The following is a 22,921-nucleotide window of genomic DNA, read 5'->3' as shown; positions in this document are numbered from 1 at the left end:
CACTCTCCAGGGAAATACATTTTCTACAACTTCATCAAGATATCATAGATTTGCCTTTCTCTCCACTGTCTGTATGGACACCGGAGCCCACAAGCACTGAGATACTTCAGTGTTGCAATCACACTTCTATTTAAGTAAGCTTTCTTATACCTCTAGAAAGTAAGTAAAGTCCATTTCTCAAATAGGAGCTGGAGCCATTAACCCCTAAAAGATTTGGAATAGCTGGGTACAGACTCAAAATTGTTTAAGTCTTTCTTCAGTGCTCTGACCATTGGTGGTGAAATGAGCCCTGCAGACTCACCTCCGTGCAGGTGGGTCACAGCCAAGCCAAGAGGCTCTCAGTCTCCTCTGTGCTTCAGGGGACACTGCTGTACCCAGATGGCCCCAAGCACCACCGGCATAAGCAGCTGGAGATGTTGCTCCCCATTGCCCCACTCCCAGGGAGGCCAGCACAGGTCCAGAGCAGCCTGTACAAGACCCCCATCGGGTCACATCAGACTGTGGAGTGGCTGCGGTGCCCCCACGCCTGGGCAGGTTTCAGTCCTCTACAGGAGGCACATCTAACATCAAGCTGACATTAAAAGCAGACTTAAAAAAAGAAAACCTGCTTAGGGCTTGATCTGCTGTAATCAGCGGAAAGAATCCCAAGGACTTTGATGTGGACCAAATCAAGCCCCTGGAGGACGTTCATGGTAAATCATTATTAATATAATGAGTGCAATTTCTGTGCAGCAGCTCATGCCTGTTTATGGATATACGAAAATTGCCAGCTTTTCACATAAAATAAAATGAGAGGGGAGACAGACCACAGTGTTAGCCAATGAGCCATGGTAGCCACTCTCCTTTTGATATGTGTATATTTAAAGAAACTGGGCACTTAAAATGACAGCAAATTCTGCCAGTGAAGCTCCCTTAATTTAGTGGTTTGACATATCTCCAAATCTGAACAGAAAAGAAAGCCCTTTATTCATAGCAGGCAATAAAACACCTGAACACCTGTGCTAGGAAAGACCTGGCAGGTACCCTGCTCCCTTGGTACTTGGATTATTTGTGCATTGTTTATTATATCCCTTGCCTTAGTTTTCATCAATTGTAATCATTTAGGGGGAAACAGTATGATTAACAGTACACAAGCAAACAGCAGGAATTAATCCTTTAAATACAAATACTTCACTGGTTATGTGATGGCTCCTTGGAAAAGCAGTGTGGCAAAAGAGTACATACAAAAATCTTGCTTAAGTTTCCTCTGAAAATCACTGCTCAGTCACAATTTGCTTAATGCAATTCTTGATGCAAGAAACTGAGGAGGGATCTCTCCTTGCTGTGAATCACACCACAAATATAATTCTTAGCACCCATTATGTGTCATCATTTCCGACCCACCTTCAGTGTTGGCAGGGTTCCCTGCCATGTTTTAAATAGTAAAGATCAAAATTTCAGTTTTGTCAAAGAGCTAGCTCATCTCCCATGTCCAAGTGCCCTGTGTGCTGTGGTGGCTCTGGCTGCCTCCAAGGAGCAGGAATGCCAGCGGGGCTGGGGGCTCCCAGCACAGCTCCTGGGGATGGGCCTCTGTTTGAAAGGGCTCCTTCTGTCCTGCACGTGAGGAACCCCCAACCCTCCACCTTTACACTTGTTTCAGTGAGCATTTCAGTAGGGGGAATGAAATGCCATAGCCTCAGTGTTTCATATAATAGCTATAAATTTACTTTTTTTCTCCGAAATTCTCATCATATTCATATCTGTCAATATTACAAACTGAGGATGTGAAAAACGTGGAGCTGCCAGCCTTTCCTCTTCTGCCCTAAGGGTGTGTGGGGTTATCATACATACTGTTTCCTTTGTGTTTCATACTTAACCTTACTATGTTTTCTTTCCTTATTTCCAGTGAGATAACGTAAGCAGTTAGTGTTCTGTTTTCTTTTCTTGTGGCAGTATCATTAAGGTAACCTCACTTACTCATTGCTCCAGATTCTCACCCAAATTTCCACCATTTATAAAGTAAGCTCAGTTCCTCAGAGCTTTCTTAAGCCTTGGTCTTACAGCTCCATCAGATGGTGTAAACTTCAAAGCACAAACCTATTTTAAAATACAACTACTAGTTCAGCAGCGCAAACAGAGTTTGGTCACTTCCAGAGTGTTGAGCTACCAAAGCAGTATCTGCACCAGCCCCTAAAAGCACATTTACAGCAGCAACAGTTTCTCATCACATGGCACATGTGCCTTCTGGGCTTACTTAGTGTTTACCCTGACTGTTTAAAGAACTGTTCACAAATCAGCAGGGCTAATTCATGGCACTCCATGACATGTCCAAAAGTTACCTTTTCCCTGTGCTGCCTGTCATTTTCCCCACCCTCCTTGATTTTCCTGCTTTTCTATAACCATCCCACTCTGAATTTCTTCTTGAAATAGCTGAATGTTCAATTTTTTAAAAAGTATTTTCAGTGGTTTCACTTATGAATACAAAGAAGTGAAACAATGTGTAGGTTCAGGTTTTGATACTAGTTATTTTATGCCAGTGGGAAAGCAAGTTCAGAACTGAAAAGTCAAATTCATCAAGCGAAACCCCTTGATGGATGGTGATTTGCCCACATTAGAATAATTGCACAGTTAAAGAGACTGAAAGGTTTATGCAGATTTAACCCTAACTAGCAGCTGAACAACTGGTTCACTGAAATAATACTAAATCTTCATTACTCAACAAAAATATAACCAATAGTTGAGAAATTTAGAACAGGTAGCTTACACATCAGAAACTAATGAGATAACTGTGCCAAGGCAGACTGGTTCAAAAGTCTTGAGCATTTCTAACGGATTTATACACATATTTTTTGTCTTCCTTGGCTCCTATATTTGCATTAGTAAATTCCCTGGCATCAAGTAAACACACATTTCTGAGTCACCACTGAAATAAAGACTAAAACTGTGCAGCTAAGTATTGAATTTTCATTCAGCCAACACCATTCAAAACTACTCATGTAATTATTATGAGCAGAAAAATTTTCAGAGCACAAAAATTCTGCATAAAACCTGGAAAATTACAATCATGATTTATCTGATTAAAGCTGACATTTGCCGCAATTTTGCAAGGCACAAAACTTCAGAATTGCAACACTATGTAATTAAAATTCTTAATTGCCAAAAATAGGCCGCTGTTAAGACTATAATTCAACCAGGTTCTCTTTATTTGATCATCTGATTTTAAAGGTTAATGCAGTGATCTAGGAAGCCAGTGTGCCCATTTTAATTGTGCTGGCATTTTGACCAAACACCACTTTAAGGGAAATATGGGAGGAAGAATCAGAGCTGGCTTTGTAAGCCACTGCTGCCTTCACAAAACATTCCTAGTGAGAACACACAAACCCAAAATCTGCTGACTTTATTAAAATATTAACAAGGTATAGTTAAAACTTTTGTACACTTATGCAAATCAGGTCGCTAGAACAAGGGAAAGAAGAGATCCCCTGGGAGAAAAAAAAAAGTAAAATCAACAAAGTGAAAAGATCAGCCATCCTTCCACAGCATGACAGCACAACACAAGAGGCGGCAGCTTGGGAATTCAGCAAGATAAATAAAAACCCTCCAAAGTTTAAGTAAATCATAGTTTATAAAGCTAATAGATTTAAATGAGGCATATGGTACCATTCTATAAAAAGACCGTATTTCCCAGGGGTGGGAGCAGTATTTTGGTGGCCATGCTACACAGGTGACATATGTGTGAGGCCAGCCAGGGTGGGCACCTCCTCATGAGCTTTGCAGAAGGGCTTTGGTGCTTCATTCCCCATGAGGTTCCAGGCACACACAGCACGGAGGTTTCAGTATCTGTGTGAGTTTAGCACTAGAGGTATCAGTGTGATTTAAACCCCAGCCTCACTGCCATGGCTATAAGGAGGCCCCTGGGGCCGGGGCCCCAAGAGTGGCTACAGCAGCAGGACCAGCTCAGGGCCCAGCCCCTCCAGAGGGTTTGCTGCACTCAGGAACAGATGTGGGCCAAACACTGGCTTTGTGGAGGCTACAACTGCAGTGGCTGCAGCCTCCAGTGCTGCCAGGAAAACTGCTATGTAAGGCCTGGTTTGCAGAACCTGCAGCTTGTTAATGTGCTAATGCCTTGGTGGAGCCTCTAATTAAGCATTGTTGGAGCTGCACCCACGCTTTGCTCTCATGCCTCAGTAGGGAAAATTCCTTTACTTCTGACTTAACAGTGAGGAAGGGGATGGGGCAGCTACCATTTGCTTAGTCTTTGTATGTTAATCAGTCCCTAAATTATTAATAGAGAAAAAGAAATTATTTACAAGGTGTTTGACGTAGACATGTAAGGATGCAGCAACACTACTGTCAAGAGAAATACTCATAAATCATTATATCTCTCTTGTCTTATTTATTTATTTATTCTAGCCATGCTCAGAGACCCCTTTCTCCTCAAGGCACCCAGGGAGGCAGGAGGAGTCTGAGAGACTGTTTAAAGCAGAAGAGACCATACTAAGGTTAGGCACCTTTTCTAAATGCTGCACAAGGGTGATGGCTGCACAGAGAAATCAACAGCTTTAGCTTTGCTTTTACTCCTGTTGTAAACATACCTGAAGCTCTGTTTGAAAGAAGAACTTCTGTGGGCACTGGGAACAGTCATAAATTTTGTCTTCCTGCCCATGGACTGCAAAGATGTGCTGCTGCAGTTTATTTGCCTGTACAAAAACTGAAACAACATAGTACGATTAGTTAAGATCGCTTTGTATAAGGCATCTCTCCTCGAACTACACTTCAGAGTCTTTGCAATTGTAACAAGTCCAAGGATATCTGCCAGGGAAGTGCCGATACACTCTCTTCAGCAGAATTTCCTTACAAGTAGTCAATTTAGAGTCTCCAGGCTGACAGTCAGCTTACTTCTAACAGACACTATATCCTGTACGGATTTTTGATATTTCACATAAAGCTAACACTGTCCACAGGTAACTGGAAGAACTTAGTCATCAGACCAAAGAGAGGATGTCACCACTCCCACGGGGAGCCCTGGGCCCACGGCAGGTGCCATCGGATGCATTTTTAATGCAGGACAACTGGGCCAGGAGAAGCCTTGATGGCTGGTCTGGAAGACACATGGCCCAGAACAGCATTTCTTGCAGACATGTGAATCTGAAAGGGCAGGCTTGCCACAATTTTTAGACCTTTTAAATAGGTTGTCGATTAGGTATAAAAAAAAAGGATGATGATTTAACCTCACAAATATCACAGCATCTACATTATGATTATGACTTTAGCTGGTTAAAAAATATATCTCATTTCATTTTTGTCTCACTTTATATGAATCTGTATGTGAAAATGACTTCTTTGGTGGAATTCAACACATGCACCCAAAGAGGTTTTTTTAACAGCACATTTCAGGAAAGGATAAATTAACTCCAAGCTCACGCAAAAACCATGTTCTCAAACTGTGAGCCAAACCCTAAAGAGCTTGGGTTAACCTTATTCCCATCAGTTTAAGGAATCTCAGGTGCTGCCATGCCCCTTTACTGACAATAGGTCTACACCATCTCTCAAACAGATTGGAAATGCAGATGTTAACTACTGTTTTGAAGAGAGTATAAAAGGCAGCCTTTATCACGCACCCTGCAGATCCTTGAAAAACAAGATCACCCGTGATCATTTTCATTGATAAGACAGCTTAAAACGATCTACAGGGAAGGAATACCTAGCAAGATCTCAGACGGGAGTTAGAAATGTGCCACTGTAAGAAAACTGGGCTTAAAGAAACCTCTGAGAGAACAGCTGGTAAAACCATGCAGTTGTACAGTTTGGTCTTATCAAACCTTTATTCCCGTGAGCCTCAGCAGTGTGAGCGGACCATGAACCACTTGTCCTTTAAGGGGTCCTTGCTCAGATGAATAAGGGCTGGCAAGAGCAGGTCCATACTTTGCAAGTCCTGCACTTGGGGTCACACAGCACTTGGGGCCACAAGGTATAATGCAAAGGCTTTGAATTGTGGGGGGCCATGCAGAGCCTGCTGCTTGCAGCAGTGCTGCTCAGTGTCAAACGCCACAGTGCTGCTCGTCAGAGCAAGCCCCAGACTCAGACAGACAATATCTGAACATTTCCAAGCACAGTATTTCTTTTTCCCAAGGAAAGGAATACAGTATTTTACAAATCCCCCGAGTGTCATTTCTGGATCTAGCCATGCACGCTGAGGCTTGTCTTGGCCTCCCTGTCTTACCTGTGAAACAAACAGGGCATTTGAATGTGCCTCCCATCCCCTCAAAGCTGTGCTCAATCAGGTGACACAGGAGCTTTGCCGGAGAGTCAAACATCTGGTTACACAGCTTGCACTCATGATTGATGCCTTCCTCTGCAAGGTTCAAATGATACAACTTGTTAGTGACACAGCAGATTAGCGTCGGGGATGCAGCAGCAGTCGGCGAGGAACGGCTGTGCCTGCGCTCACGGCTTCAAGGACCCACAGCCACTGCCCCAGCCCCGGCCTCAGCACCAAAGCAGGGTGAGCATTCACAGGTACAGTCCCAGCCACGTTTAGGGGGGGGGATTTTTGGCTGTGATGAAAGCGGCCCTGCACTCAGCCCGCGGGGAACACACGTGCCTGCTCCCAGGCTCCCAACAACACAGCACTGCTCCACCTCGCCTCCTGCCACAAAGGGAGAGCAGCCCTGCCCTGGGTATAGATTATTAAATAGTCAAACAGCATTTAAAACTACTTTCATAGTGTGAATTCAACACCAAAACTGACAGAGGGCTGAAATGCCATCTTCACTTTAGACTATACTGTGAACATACAGGGAAGGAAGGAACTATTGGAGAATAACAGGAACCCAGAGCAGATAGTCAGCCTAAATTTTATCTCTTGGCTTTTTCCATGGTGAAGAGAGACCACTGAAGGTATTTAAATGTAATTTGAAAGCGTAATTTCCATGTCACATATTTTAAGTATTGAATACACAGGGCCCATTTCAAATGCCTCTATATCCTAGCTGAACTCGGGGAAATAACAATAATTATTACCCTTGGTTCAAGTCTACCACTTTTGTAAGGTGATATGCTTGTCTGTTTACTGAAATTTGTGGTTCTGGGTGCAGCTGGGAACTTTCTTTGAGGTACTGAAGCCACATTAAAGCAATTTTCACACACAAAACTGAACAATCCTCTGGTTTGCTTGAGGAGAGGGAGTTGCAAAAATTTAGACAACATAACATACAGTTTATATATAAATCAGAAACCACCCAACATTTTGTAAATTGTGGATGGTTTCTGCAAATACTTGCTGAAAATGTGTCTTTCCTTCACTGCGGCAGCACATGAACTTCTCATGAAAACATACTTTAAAAACTAAATAAATTCTGTCTTTTGTTGTACACATCTTCAAATATTACCGCTTCAATTTTTATTTCCAAGATAGCTAATTACTACATTATACCATGAACTACTCTCTTGCCAAACACATTTGGATCTTATGAATAATAGGAGCCTTCAGAAGCACTGTCTTTACTTACAGTTGCTTTAAATTAGCTTTTGCTATCTTTAAAGTGGCTAAAAAAAAGGAGATTGTTTTCTGTAAAGCCTCTGGTACTCTCAGGAACCCAAAGCCCTTGTAGAAGGTGGTGATTTATGTGCCAGGGCAGGCAAACAGCAGGATTCTGAACTTGGGACGCTGGGCACAGCCTGTACCCAAGCACATGGCATGTTTGCTGCTGGAGGTAATTCCCAGAGCATGTGAGCCTTGAAGGGTGCAGTGTGAAAAATAACAAAAAACCCAAACAAAAACAAACAAACAAACAAAAAAAAAACAACCACAAAACCATGCAGTGCCTTGTGCAGCAGCATATGCCAGTGGAGAGCTGCCCGTGCTGCCAGGTGGGCTCTGGAAACCCTCATGGCAATGTGTGCTCTGCCCTGCCCAGGGTGCTCATGGTGAGTGCCGGCACTGGAGCTGCCGTGGGGAAGGGGGAGGCAGTATGGGGAGAAGAAAACAGCTGGGTTGGGAAGGACATAAAAAGAGAAAAGGAAAGGGAGGAAAGAGTCAGAAACAGAAAGATGAAAGGGCTGGTAGCTCCATGACAGCAGCTCTACAAATTCCCTGGGAAGACATAACCAGGGACTGGGATATTTCTAGAACGCCACAAGGTTTGCAATGCTCTGTTTGGGCAGCCACTACGGGTGGGCACGTGGTCCTCTCTGATGTGTGGGTTTCCCACCTGGCCCTCTCTCCTTTCTGTAGTGTAAGGCTGGCTTCTCCCATCAGACTCTTGCCTGAAAAGTTTTGGCTTTGTGCAATCTTTGCAATCTGTTCTGGAGGGGAGGAGAGATGGGGAAGGGACACGTGCCTCCTGCTGAGCACGCCCAGCCACACTGCTGTGTACAGCAACCAAGCACTGCAACAAACCTGCAGAGGACAAAGCAGGTACTGGGGGGAATGGAACAAATTCCTTCTATGAGTAAATCAGAGAAATCATGTTTGACATTAATTTTCTACCCTCTACATACTGGGTATTTGGAAAACAGTGATTCATGTACAGCCTGAGGTCCAGTGTGAGCACATGTGTTAATAAATATGGACATACACATACTGATGACTAGACAGCTGCTCCTTTTGCAGCCTAAATACCTATAATTTGAGTAAAATTAAAAAAAAAACCCGCCAAACCAAACAATGCTCAGCATTTCAATTGAAGTATATTCTTACAAACTTGGTATGCTTAATTAGGTAACAGAGATTGTGTATTTTCTTGGCTGATCCCTGCAGTATTTTAAATAGTTAAACCCATAACAAACAAACTAAAACTCGAATGAAAAATAATAAAACATAATGGGTTCCTGCAGATCTGGAAATTTATCCCACTCGAGGCAAGACCTTTTGATTTGCAAATCCACTTCTGAATTATAAGGCCTTCTCCTCACCGGTGGGGGTTTTTATTCCACTCCCACAGGAGTCCATTATGTATTTCTTGTGTCTATAAAACCATCCAGAAAGAAAAAAGGGGGGAAAAAGTACCATGGTTAGCATGACAAACGTTTCTCTTTTCATGCATGTGTATTCAAAATATGAAAATGCCCAAAGATATAGATAGAATTGCTGCTATAATCACTCTCTCCTCTATGGCATTTTACAGCATATTATTTTACACAGAAACACAGCACATGTATAGGGATACTCAGTCGCCTTTGGAGAATAACTTCCTTGAATTATATAAGATCATATAGGTACATGCAAGGAGGCTTTTTGACAATGCGGCGTGACAGCCAATGTTCCAGTCAAATGTGTGGTGCTGGGTGTTAGAAACGGAAAACATATCATCATTTCCCTCATTCTTATTCTTTTTTTTTTAAACATGACAAGCATCTATGAGAGACCTACATAACTCAAGTGAATTATGCAGCCCCTCTCATTTGTAAAATAAAATGCAGATTTTTACAGCTTGTTAGGCAGATCTTCTCCCATTTCTTCATAAGTGTATCTGTGTGGGGATCAAGTGATTGCAGGACTAAACGAGCAATGCACAGCAAACAAGAATCTTGGGTTTCTTGGCTTTTTTTTTTCCTGAGCTCAAAATAATAAACATTAATTTTACACTTCATTTCTCAAAAAAATAATAGGATATGCTCTTGTTTAAAACAAGCAGGCCTGCTGTATTCTGTCAGGCTGAAACTATGTCAGGCCAAAAGAGGAACAGAGCGCTTTGTGTAAAAGTATCATGGGGAGATGATAGTATCCTGTAATGTTTTCAGTACCTACTTTTGTCTCCAAAAGCATTTGATCCCTGGCAGACACATACTTATTTCCATACTGGTCTTGAGGGAAGCCAGTAGGAATGAGAGCTGATTATCTGAATCCTGAAGGTGAAACCTGGGTGGTGCCCACTGATGTCAAAGGCAGGCATTTGTATAAATTTGGAGGTACATAATTTACTGCCTGTTAGTGAGGATTAGTGGGTTGCGCAGACCCAGCTGAACTGCGGTGGCAAAGCACGTTGCTCATTGTTCCCAAGTTTGGGTGCGTTTGCAGGATAGTTTTAAATATGTTGATAGGGTGCTTAGTAGCACTTACACTGTCATTCTGCCCATTTTAGAGTGGGAATATGATTCTCCATAAAGCTATTTCTGCTGCAGCAATGTGCATTTAATACATATTACAATGAGTCTCTAAGCCTCTAAGAGAACCGACACCAGCAGCCTCCTGGCGAGGATGCAGTATAATTAATAATGCTGTATTAAACCCATGTACTGCATCAGCTGCATTTCTAATTATAACTATATTAATGGCAATATAAAAGTATGCATTAACACTGTCATGTACTGACATGTTATCATCCCAAAAAAAGGGAGATCTGAACAACAAAAATCAAGATTGTCTTCACTGTTAGTTAAAACTTCTCTCTTCAACTTGATTTAATAAAGCAAAATTTTCCCTTATGGAATAACTGCAATAGTCCTAATTTGAGAGATCGTGTAAGACAATCTGATGCTCATTCCTGACAACAACACATGTATCCTGTACTATAGCATCCCAGACCAGTATATTTCTACTCCACTGCAGCAAATTAAGGCAATAAAGGGGAATTTCTTTCCTGTACTCAGATGTTCACATCCATGAGTTAACCATGCTTTTAATGAACTTTGAAATACTGTGAGTCAGTGTAACAAAGCATTAATATCCTGTGTTCACAGAGAACCTTCTCCTGTCCATTAGATCATAAATTTGGTAGAATTAAATGGGCCATGTGCTCTAATTATAGTAGAAATAAATAGAAATTGGAATGAACACAGGGAAATAAAATGAAAACTGCATGGAACTATTCTGTTTATGCAATTCATTTCCTAGTAAATAAGTAATCAAAGGGAAAAATTTATAACATAAGAAAAGAAGGAGCTTCCCCAGTAATTTTTTCCATGTGGCTGTGAAGGAGTAAGGGACTGGAACCAGGGTAGGATGACAGTGATGGACACCCCTCTCCAAAACAAAGCCTGCAGAGAACCCCTTCGACCCCTCATCTGGCTGGCAACACTCCACCACTGGTATTCATTTAAAACAATCCAACAATGGAGGTAAAACCAAGGTCTGAGAACACACTGTGACTGCTACAAGGGGACGGCAAATTCGCAGATGCTCACGTCGGATGAAGACGATGTCTGCTGTACAGATGACATTTCCTCACCGCCATTGCTGCCTAAGCCCATGACCTGCTACACAAACCATTTGGACCACACCGCTCCATTAGATTTTTGTAATTAATCCCGGAGGACGGAGCCAAGCCCCTTCCTTGCTGTTTGGGCAGCTGCAGGGTGAGGAGACTCCGTGCTCCTGCCCCGGCTGGGCCGGCAGCACAGAGCTGCTCTGCAGCGCAGCGCCCCAGTGATTAGGCAGCCTGGGCGGTGAAAGGCAGCGGATTGATGGTGTGGCAGCAGAAATGTCACCTGGGGAGCTGGGTGCCGTCCTCCCAGGGATGCTGGAGGTCAGTTACTATGGCAACACCGAATGAGCTCAACCTTGTAACTGACCCTTATCTTTTTTTGATCTGTAGCCCCCTTGGGACCTTGGCTGGAAATCAACTGGAAAATAATCTGGTCACATATCAGAAAGAAAACTATTTATACTTATTTATCCAGGTAGAGCTCATATCTCCCTTTGACGACTCTGCCGGACTAAAGACACCCATCATGTTCCCTCAGCATTTTGCACGGCTGTACAGGAACACCCAGCTCCGCGCTGCAAGAAGCCACACCAGACCCCCCCGCCACTGCAAAACACACACACAAATTGCCACGGATATCTGTGCTCATGGCTCTACTGATATATTGCCAAAATCTTGCCTTGCTCTCACCCCCCAACTTGCCCACGTGGATAAACATACACCTACACCCCTTCTTAGATGGTTTAATATTTTATGTTGCTATCCGCTAATCATATTCTTTTGTGCTTTATCTCTCTGCTGAAATATGATTCTGCTTTGAAATATATTTATATGATCTAGAATGGCACAACACTGATGTCTTTTATGAGCTGAAGATTGTTTAATAAAATCTTGCATTCCTGCTTCATGCTTATGACAATTTTACTATTATAAGTTTTCAAGGGATATGAGAGCTGTCCACCGTGGTTAGAAACATCACTTTAATGAAAAATGATAACATAGGCGCTTGGATTTTTCTAGAAACTATGTAGGGAAAACCAAGAAAAATACACACAAATGTATGTTGGGAACTCTGTATTTTTGTTGGTTTTCCTTACATTTGCCTTTGGATAAGGCTCATTAAAATCAGTTCTGTTCTTCATAGCTTTCCAAGGGACAGGCAGCCTGGACAAAGGTCTATCAGCACAAAGGGGCTATCGCTCTTCTCCAGGTGGGGAAGCTCTCTGGGGCAATGGGATTTGGGAAATCTGGAAGATATTAGGAGACAGAAGCCACAGGACTTGCTGGCAAATGCAGGGGCTAGAGGAAGAGCCCATGGTTCCTGGTAACAAACAAGGTTTCTTGTCATATACTTCTTTGCCCTCAAAAAGGTATTCTTTTCCAGGCTAAATTAGCCTAACCACACAACGGGCTTTAAATTCTTTCATCCTCTCAGGGGACCTAAAGCTCAAAATATGCAGAATTAGATGCCAAATTATTTATAGGGTAGCTTGTAAGTTCACTGCCTCCAGTACATGTCAGTACACTGCAATATTAAAATGACCATCAAAAAGAAGCACAGTCCCAGAGGGACTGGGGATGAGATTGCAAGGAGTTTCCTACTGACTGCGATGGCAGTTCCTGTGCTGCTTCAGAGCCCCTGCCTCCCTCCCCTGCAGGCTCTGCCCCCACTCCACTGCTTTCCTAAGGGGAAGGCTGAGCCTCAGGCACACGAGATGGGTCTGCCGGGCCCAGCTTCATCAACTTAATTTTCAGTTTACAAGAAAATAAAATCTGAAAGTTCAAAGGAGTTCATGGAGTTGTGCATCATCTATCTGCTGACTGCAGAGCCCCAGAGGGACATGCCTGCAGAGCTTTATTTTAGATTTAGATATTAATCTGGAAAACTGCATAAAGATAACTTACAGAAATGCACTATACTTTAGCACAGTAACTTCACACTTTATCAGCCTTTCTCTGAAGATGCCTTTTTTTAATAGCCTATGTTAAAACTTTTTGTGGACTAAAGCCTGATAGGTCTGGCTGTTCCTTCACAATAGTTAATCAACTATTAAGGAATAACTCCCTTGGCTTCCATGTAAATGCAAAACCCATATAGGAAAAGAAACACATGCTGCCTTTGAGGGTGTAAGCCCATACACCCACACACAGAATTAGCTTTATCCAGACAAATGAATGCCTAAGAATGACTAAAGTTTAATAAGAACATAACTCAACCCAAGTCATGTATTTCAATGTTTTGAAATATTCACAGTTGTGTTATTTCAAGTTTAATGTCAATACCTGATGGAACTGAAGTAACACAGCCCTGAATCCAAGCCCATGGCCACACAGCCCATTATGCACTATCCTTTCTCATGCCGTTGTGCTGCTGAAACCTAAATATCCCTTATTACTCCTGGTCTCTTCTCTTCTCTGGGAGTAGCTCCCTGCATTGTTACACAGAGGGAATACATTCATCCTCCCATCCTATTGACAATATCACATCGAAGAGCTCAATACAGACAAACAGCAGTAACCAGTATCTACTTGGCATCTATTCTTCTTGTGAAATTAAAAATTAAAATTAAAACATCATTATACTCTTATTAAACATCCCACTGGAATATGCCAAGTGCTTTTAAAACATGCAAAGCTTTAAACCGAGTTGAAATGGGTGTAAAGCCCTTTTTACTCATTTTACAGGCCTGGCACATTCCCCAGCCTCAGCACCAGGGCCACCAGAGCCGCAAGGTGCCCCCTCCCCACCGCATTCCACCCAGACCTCCTGCAGACCCAGTGTGCCTCGACTGTGGTGACACAGGGGCCCCCAGAGCTGCCAGGATGTGAGTGAGAGTTGCCAAAGGCAAAGCCTTCCCTCTCACCGACATCCCCCTCCCCTGCCCGGGGCACCTGTGCACGGGGTGGCAGCTGCATCCCACAGCCACTGCTCAAAAGCCAAACTCTGGGTGCATTTGTGTCTGCTCAAAGGCAGGTTCCTGGGGTGGGGATCCCAGTGAGGGCAGACAGCCTCCTGAGCTAACCGGGCACATTCGGGACAGCACACGGTATGTTTTAAACATGCAAAGTCCTGCTGATGTGTATCACTGATCTTCAGATTACAATTTCCCAAGTACACATAGATTTAAAGTCTATCGTGTCAATCGTGTAAATAATCATCAGTTTAATGGTCTCTAATAATATATAATTAACATGACAGACAGGCTACAAGCCAGTTGTTGTCAACTACACCCAGCAACGCACAGAGTAGGAGAAAGGCATTAACCACTCCCATGGTGGCATCAGGGAAGCAGAAAAACTGGTAAAAGGAGAAATAAAAACAGAACATTTAGCAAAATGAAAACACCAAAATGTACAATTTAACTGAGAAACGCTGGAGGTTCTTTAAGGCATCAAAATACAATAAATGTGAAACTTTTGGGTTTTTTTTGAGGGGGTGGGGGGAAGGGTAGAGTTTTATTTGCATCAGCAAAGAAAAATTCCGTTATCCCTGCATTGGTGCAATTCCTTTAGAGTGAGGACACGTGAACTGGTGCGAGGGGCCTTATTCCGATATTGCAAATTCTGCATAAACATGGAAATAAATATGTATCCAGCAATGTGGATATACTTTATAGCAGTATATGCTATGGTCAAATTAAAGCTTACATTAGTATAGATATCTGGGAAATGGTGCAGTGCGCATAAAGTTATAAGTGCAAGCAAAAACCAACCATGAGCATTATTTCTGTGGCAGATCACCAAAGAGCTCAGACACTGGCTAAATACTGTACCCCCACAATGCTGGGGCAGTGTGCACCCACTTATTCAGATTAAACAAATGCATTTCTTTTAAACAGGGATTCAATTTCTTATTAAGAAACAGTACTGCGAGGGAAAAGCCTCTGGTTAAAAAGCAATCTCTTATGGCATTTTTAGCAACTTACAGACCAAAATTTTTCTTTGAAACACATGTAGACAAGCAAAAAGCTCAGAAATATCTCAGCTTTTTCTTGGAAAATAAAAATGGTGGTTACCCAGCTATCTTGACATGATCATTCAGCACAACTGCACCAGAGCTTACTTGTTTGTGTGAGGGCTGAACACATGTCACAGCCCAGCCTAGAGAGGCTCCTGTCCCCCACCCCTACACCAAGGCCCCTCCCTCACTCCCTCTCCCCATAGACCAGGGCTGGAGCTCAGGGACACAAACCAGTTATTGGAGCTGACAAAATGAGATGCCACTGCAAATAGAGGGAACCAAGGGTGACTAAATAAGGTCTGGCTGGCTAAGATAGGTAACTGATTTTGCATGGCATGAATATCTCTCAAAGCTCGTTAAGTGCAAATATGCCCAAAAGAATGAAACCCCCCTATCAGACATATTTTAAGTCAGGAATCCTATGGTGCAGTAACGCATGATATTCCTTAAGGCAGTCAAAAAGAAGAATCTGCATGAAAACAAGAAAATATCTTAAGCACCTCTGCATTATGCAGACATATTCTTGTACTGTGGGAATATGCACAAGTAAACGTACAGACCATCTCCATTGATGTTGGAGGAATTTGCTTGATTAACACTCCGCAGTCCAGGTGGAAATCATACCCTGTGGCAGCTTCATCTCGAATAAGGAGAAAAACTGTAACCCAGCGACCTTTTGGAAGAGATCTCTCTGCTGAAAAAGGGCTCTGCATAACACAGGCTGTAAAGTTACTCTGGGAAGTGCTTACCTAACATACAAACACTGAATACAATACAGAAAACCTAATACCAAACTAATAACGCTTTTATATTTGTTCTTTGTCCTGCACATGAGTGAGCCACCTTGCACCCTTCACATATGATCTGGAGCTGGACAGGCAACACTGAAGCAGTTTCTCTGAGCTCTGCACAGAAGGAGAGCTCAAGGCCAGCACACTCATCCTGCAGGGCTGCAAAGGGCATCAGTGGGTGGGCAACACAGGCAGAAACCTTCTTCCAGGCTCCTAAACTCAGAGGACTTTGGCTTCTGCCTTTGTAAACAAATCTTTTTCTATTTTAATATAAGTAGCTCAGTCAGGCATATGGCTGTTGGCAGATATGCTCTCAGTGCACAAGACGGCCAGCTTGGTTTTATTTATTTTTTAGAAACACATTTTCTTCCTTTTATATGTCATTAGCTTCTTAATCCATTAAGGAAAGCCATGTGCGAACTCTTATGCTGTAGACAGACTCCAAAGAACATAGGTGGGCTGTGACAGAAAACTTAGTGTAAGATATAAGGAAAGTTTGTATTTTTGCTCAAATAAAGGTATCTGGGAAACCCAATGGTGCTGAAGCAGCCTCTTCCAGCCACAGGAAAATGTGAGCATGCCACTGTATCAAAACACAGACATCCAGGAGGCTCTGATGGCTCATTAGCAGCAGGACTCCTACACAGCTATTTTCGCTTAAACTCACCCAGATCTCGGCCTCACGGCATTGCAAAGGCTTCCTGGGCTCTCTGCAACTCTACTCATTCTCAGAAGTTAAAAAACAAGTTCTAAACCCTTGCCCAAAATGAAGCACTAAGATGTTCCCAGCAGGATGGCATATTCAGAGGTAGGAATGGACTGGAGCCATGCAAGCATGGCTTAGATGACCTGGAAAGATCCAAAGGGTGTAGTAGGATGGCTGTAGAGAAAGGCCTGATGTGCAATCATTGAACTTGAAAGAGATTTAGGGGTATTCACCTAATAAGCCCACATGAGAAGGACCATATTCCACAGCTCTGCAAAAGTTACTGAGAAAGAGTGAAAAATGAGGAAAGATCAAGCTATTTTTCAGCTGCACCCTCAGATAAAGTAAGATTCTTAATCAAGTCGTCATGAAGTCCCTGCTTCAACCAAAAAGGAAACAATAAAAGCCTGTTAGAGACCTGCTACCCATCATTTTATTATTCTTTTTTGGTTTTTTGTGAGTTCTTACTTTAACCTCAGATTCAACGATCGGCATTAAGAAGTCGGCATTTGCTCCTGTCACCCCAGAGAGGTAGGGAAGATACAACCGTATATATGCAAAACAGGCACGAACTCTGATAACAATACTTTGCCTGTAGGCAAAAATTGACTTTTTAAATGGCAGCAGCTATAATAACGTTAGCCTAAGACCCACCCTTGCAGGATTTTCCTCTGCTTAGTAAAAACAAGGTACACACCGATAGGAAAAGCAAAGAATTTGGGTACTGACAATAAGGGGAATGTTTTAGTGGGAATGGGGGAAAACAAAATCATAAAATAAAAATAAAAGGTCAGTTCCATTAAATGACAAATGCACCTGCTCTACCAGCATGGAGAGGGTCAAGGGGCACTTCTGTAGCCATGGAAGCAGCAAGGAGCTCAGCCAAGATGTGTTCCCTAAAGCTCCCTGGTCCCAGCCAGCAGCACTCTGAGAACCCTGGCCTCAGGATGCCTTCCCCATGCAGTTTATCCTTTTGGAAAACTGCTTGCAGAGGATGGGTCTAAACCATGGTCTAAGGGATGAGTGGCAGATCATGCCTATTCCTTACAGTTCTATTCCCTGTGATTACCAGGAGAAAGTGCATTACTGCACAAGAGGAAGTGTGAGAACAGGGCTTCCTTTCTATTCCCACCTGAGGCTTGTGAGGCCACAAAGTCCAGCTCCTCGAGGGAGCACCTTGGGGGACCCTTGATGCCACCTGTGTGCCTGAACTGCCTCTGGAGACTGCAGGGAGCCACGCCAAGGCCACCCAGCCCCAGCATGACCAGCCACTCCTCCCATCACACACTGGCACTGACGAGTTGCGGACACATCCCGGGAAGTGGTGCACAGGCAGCGCGGCTCACACAACAGTCGAATCTTTGCAGCTAGATGAGCATCAATTATGCATTGTATCAAAACCCTAAATGCTAGAGCATGGAGCAGGCAATTCAAAGAAGCAGCATGAGCAAAGCAAATGCCAAAGAAATGAAAAATATGTCCAAAACTATGACAGAGCGCTTGACTACTTTTCACGTAACATCGTCAATCGTCTCTCATCAAAGATTTCAAATACTTGGGAAGAGATTACAGAAATATTCAAAGATACAATATTTGTATTTTGAATGTTAATTTGACACAAAGGAGTGTGCATGAGGGAATGTTTATAATCAGCACTCCAATAAACTCACAAATGACTCTAGTATTTTATAAGCTTGTTAGAAACAAATCACTCCCTTAGCTTATATTTACTTACTGATGAATAATAAAAGGCCTCAATACACAAAGAGTAAATTCAAAATGTTTTCCTCTTGTTTTATCTTCTATGACAATCCTGGAACCCTCTCATTCAGACTGTGATTCCCAACCATGCCTCTCCTAGTTTTATGGCTAAATATTGATTTCTCCATACAAGCAGAGGCAGTTTTGAACCTCAGTTCCTGCCCCCAGACCCCCTGTAAAATAGTTGACTTGATCTCGAGCTGAACTGCGGTAGCTGACCTTGCATCCTGCCCTCATGATGTCTGGAGGGGAGGGGAGGGAAGAACATCCAGTTGTGCGAATTTATACAGCAGTGAAGGTGCAGTCCCAGTGCTCAGTCTTGAGAGGAAGAGGAGAAGACATGAGCAATGAACAGGACAGTCAAGCAAAAGTGTATAAGAAGAGATTTTGCAATATCCTTATAAACACACAACAGTGCCAAACAGCTGATGAACTGCAAAAGACATCAACTGCTTCAGCCGGTCTGCAAAGGCCTGGGCGAGGTGTCAGTACAATACAGACTTCTGTGACCACCCAAACACCCTGCACACTGCTGGTGTAACAGCCCAATAATTGACCACAGCTGAAAAACCCCTTTAGCCTGTTTAAAAATGCCAGAATGCTTTAATGGAATACAAATCATGCTTCAGTAGACAATGTAACACCTACACCTTCCAAATGCTATTAGTTATACGCCAGCTCAAACACTTAATGCTCTAGTTGCGAGCACAGGAGACCAGTGCTAACCATCAACCCCTGGCAGTAGCTGTGCCGTGGTGTGCCATGATAGCTGGATTTCAGAAGTAATTGCTGCATAGGTCGGCATGCTGGATTCATAAGTGGTGAGTAACACAAATGGAGGGAAACAAAAGTTGGCAGAACAATGCCTCATTTTTCTAATGTAACTAAGTGCTGAGCGTGGTAATGGGAGTGGTGGGGATACTCGTCTTTATGCTCTTATTTACCCAATAGAAAGAATACAGGGATATTGTAATGCAGGTTTTTACTTAATGTACAGTTAAGCATCACACAAACATTTTATTGTGGTCTGTAAAGATGATCTATTTACAGGAGCTGAAAAAAAATTACACACTGCATCGAAGCATAAGTGCTTGTGGTAGACACACAAATGCAGAGCAACTTTGCAAGGTAAATGTAACACAGGCTTTTGTTCTAGATGGCCCTGTTGCTTCATGCACAGGCATCAAATCAATCTTCACCATCCTTAAAAGACAAACCAAACACTGCCATGGACCAAGCTGGCAGGACACACATCACCCCAGTAATTGCATTAAGATGCTCAAGTGAATAAACACAGACAGACCTACCCACGCCCACTGGCGCTGCCAGAGGGGGAGGCTGTGAGCTCAGGACTAACAGCACAAGCTTATGGCTGCTCACCTGGTTCGCATTGTGGGAGAGCACAGCAGTTTCTCATAAGATTTTGAGGCAGTTTCTGTAAAGTGCCTGGTGCTGGGGCTGGCCTGGTGGTCTCCACAGGGTGCCAGGAATCACTGCAGTATTGCACAATACATAACAAAGGTTGCACAGCCCCTGCTATTATTGACCATGATTCAGGTAGCATTGAGCTGAGCCAATCAGTCATTGAAAACATATCTTACAGCTTAGGATTCACATGTCCAGAGTACATTATAAAATGTGTTTATTTCTAAAAATGTTACTGGCAGACCCACGAGAATAATTTTTTTTTTTTTAATCAGTGGACAAACCATAAAGCCTTGTACAGGAATTTACTAAGAAGTGCAAGGTTAACAAGCGATACACTTTCAAAATAAATCTCAGGGTTCCAAAGCCATGGCTACATGGCACTTCGACAGCACCTCCCGTGGTCCTCTGCAGGGACAGAGACCACCAGTCATGGATCTCAGCTCCCTCACCCGCCACTCTGGCCAGCAGCCAGAGCAAGGGGAAGGCCCACAGATGGAGCATCCTGGAGACACTGCCTCACTGTGGGGGTGAAAGATCCGACTGAGGAAGCCCGGGCAAAAGAAGTGGAGCAAGGATCTCCCAGCACGATGCCATCCACTCCCATTCCTTGCACTTCCACACTGCTCCTATGGAAAACTGCCTTTGCCACAGGCTTTCCACACATCACTGCCTGTAATGCAATGCCTTCAGCACCACAGCTGTGAGGTGCAGTGCTCTCGGGCACACGTGTGTTTTAAAAGCAGTGCTGGTGTCTGAAACTCCAACCACTTAAGCCAGTAGCAAAGTTTATAGCCCATACCCGAGTGTCTCCAAGGATGAGTGTAAAGGCCAGCAGTCCCCTTGCCACCAGGCGAGGGGGGGCTGCTTAGCCCTCTGCTCTTTGTCCCCAGGTGGTGCAGAGGAGCAGGAAGGCACGACATCCTTAAGGGGAGATTCTTTGTTCATTGTTCCAACACCAGAACTTCAGCCCAGAGAGAGAACAGTAAACCAGTCCTCAGTAGGAAAAAACAAATGATTTCTCCAAAGAGGAAGAAAATTATTGTGGGCGTGTGAAATGCAGGAAACAAATAACTGAGGGAAAATCCATACAGGACGTCAGGTTTTCACAAGGAAAATACAGACAACATACTACAATGTGTGTCAGACACCTCAGTGCTCTTCAGCCTGAAGTCACCAGGATTTTCCCTATGGCCAGGGGGCTGCAATTTTAACACTATAGGTCCATCTTTGATGCTATTGAAAAAGAAATGAATTTGAAAAAGAAAGAAGTCACATCATGAAGAAGACTGGAAAAATACACTTTCATGTGGGCAAGGGTCATGGCAGTCTAAATGAACTGAGTACAAAAAGTGCATTGCTCTTCATTTTTACAAAAGTGTCCCAAGTACAGTGCCCTCCAGGACTCTCCTATGAGTTATCCATTTATTTTAAAAAGCTTCACTGGAGAAAATAAGCACTCCTTATTTCCAGGAACAAAACCAAACCAAACCAATCCTCAGACAGCTGGCAGGACAGGCAGGGCACAGCCCAGGCTCGCTCTGGGGCTGCCCCCTCTGCCTCCACGCCTGGCAGGTGTCTCCAAGGAGGGGAGTGCACCAGCTGCTTTCAGCCATGACCGAAGCCAGGCACCTCAGGCAGGAGGGGTTACAATCTCAGGGCTTTCTAACGGGGACTGTCCTGGGCCCAGCACTGTTGGCAGTGCCATGCCAGCCTGCTGCCTGCACAGACAGCGTGGGCCAACCCCACTCAAGGCACTGGGCTCTGGATCACAAAGCAACGTGACTGCAATATCAAGAGGACTGTAAAACCTACAACATCATTTATGCTGTTATTGACAGGTGCTGAAACCTGCCAGTACCAGCCTATTCCTGCTACACACAGGTCAAATCAGAGAAAGAACTTCTCATGGCAGTCCTCGTGTCACAAGTTGTCCAGTGGCACATTCCCACATGGCCATGTGGGATGTACTTGTGCACCAGCTCCCCCTCAACAGCCCCCAGCACGGGCAGCAGGGCTTGTGTCTGACCTCTGAAACACCACCTGAGCCCAGGGCTGCAGCTCTACTTATTACAGGGTCTTCATTCACAAGTGCTGAGTTTAAGTAACTGGTGGGGATTTTAAGGGGTTTCATTGCACCATTTGGTTTTCTTTTGCTTTTCAAACAAGGGATGTATTAATCAATAAAGATTTTAAAAAGAATTAATTATCACCATCATCAAGTCAGGCTCCCCAGTGCCTCGCTGTCCAGCACCTGCCTGAGTCCTCTTCCCATCCAGTGAAGGATCTCTGCACCATTCTTGTGCTTTGGAGCCTTAAAGAACTATTAAAATCAATTCACTTGGTGTCAAAAGCTTACATTCTTCTTGCACCCACTAGTACAGCTGTAGTATTCATCAGATTTTTACCACCAGGATTAATGTTATAAAATGTCACTTGCTACAGTAAAATTTATCAACATTATTATATACCATAGAAACTGCCACCACAGACAAATGCACTACATTAAAATTTTGTCTAGAGCTCCCTAGAGGAAACATTTGCTGCAATTTGTGTAACAGTTTATATATTTATGCTATTTAATGGTACAAAGCAATAATTATGACTTCATTCACTGATAAGCAACAGCATTACATAAATCAGATGTGGATTTAGAACATGCCAGCTTTGTCACTGGCCTACTACTTGTAAATTATGTTGCTGTTAAAAAAAAAAAAAATCTAAGCAAATATGAGTTAGCAGCAGGAAGCTAATAATGTGCCTCCAGCTGTTCCAGTTAACCTGCAAATGTGGCCATCTGCACCTCAGGAGAAAAAGAAAAGGAGAGATAGAGGGAGGGAGGAAAAGGAGAGAGGAGAGAAGCTCCCGCCAACGCCAGCACAAAGCCTAGGCCCTGAGCAGTAGGAATGACCTTGCTCCTCATGACCAGACAAGCACATATTTAAAATCAGAAAAGTTACTAAAGAATAAAGGACCTTTTCTCCCCTAGACCCACAGAAAAAAAAAATTAAAAAAAAAGATTAAAAAAAAGTCCTTTCCACTGCCTTTTTTCTAGAACAGGCTGTCTTTCACCTCTGAGGTTATTATTTACTGCATTGCAGGTCTGTCCAATGAACAGGTTTTTCTTACAACTTCTCCCTTTCATTTCTAC

The 22,921-nt window shown here is 43.3% G+C and overlaps 1 protein-coding gene across 3 annotated transcripts in view; it reads right to left on the bottom strand.

Annotated features, from left to right (window-relative positions):
• The window catches only part of ZNF423 (zinc finger protein 423), a 228,958-nt gene that overhangs the window by 16,695 nt on the left and 189,342 nt on the right, over positions 1–22,921 (bottom strand). For all 3 annotated transcript variants that reach the window (XM_027685020.1, XM_027685021.1, XM_027685022.1), the window contains 2 exons: positions 6,203–6,334; positions 4,575–4,690 (listed from right to left, as the gene is read on the bottom strand). In XM_027685020.1, the coding sequence (XP_027540821.1) occupies positions 4,575–4,690; positions 6,203–6,334 (248 nt within the window). The remainder of the gene's footprint in view (positions 1–4,574; positions 4,691–6,202; positions 6,335–22,921) is intronic.

The sequence above is a fragment of the Neopelma chrysocephalum genome, unplaced genomic scaffold, assembly GCF_003984885.1.
Source record: "Neopelma chrysocephalum unplaced genomic scaffold, ASM398488v2 Primary Assembly neopelma1_68, whole genome shotgun sequence".
NCBI lineage: Eukaryota > Metazoa > Chordata > Aves > Passeriformes > Pipridae > Neopelma > Neopelma chrysocephalum.
Note: the sequence above shows the minus strand (reverse complement) of the source record. Positions and strands in the feature narration are given on the sequence as shown.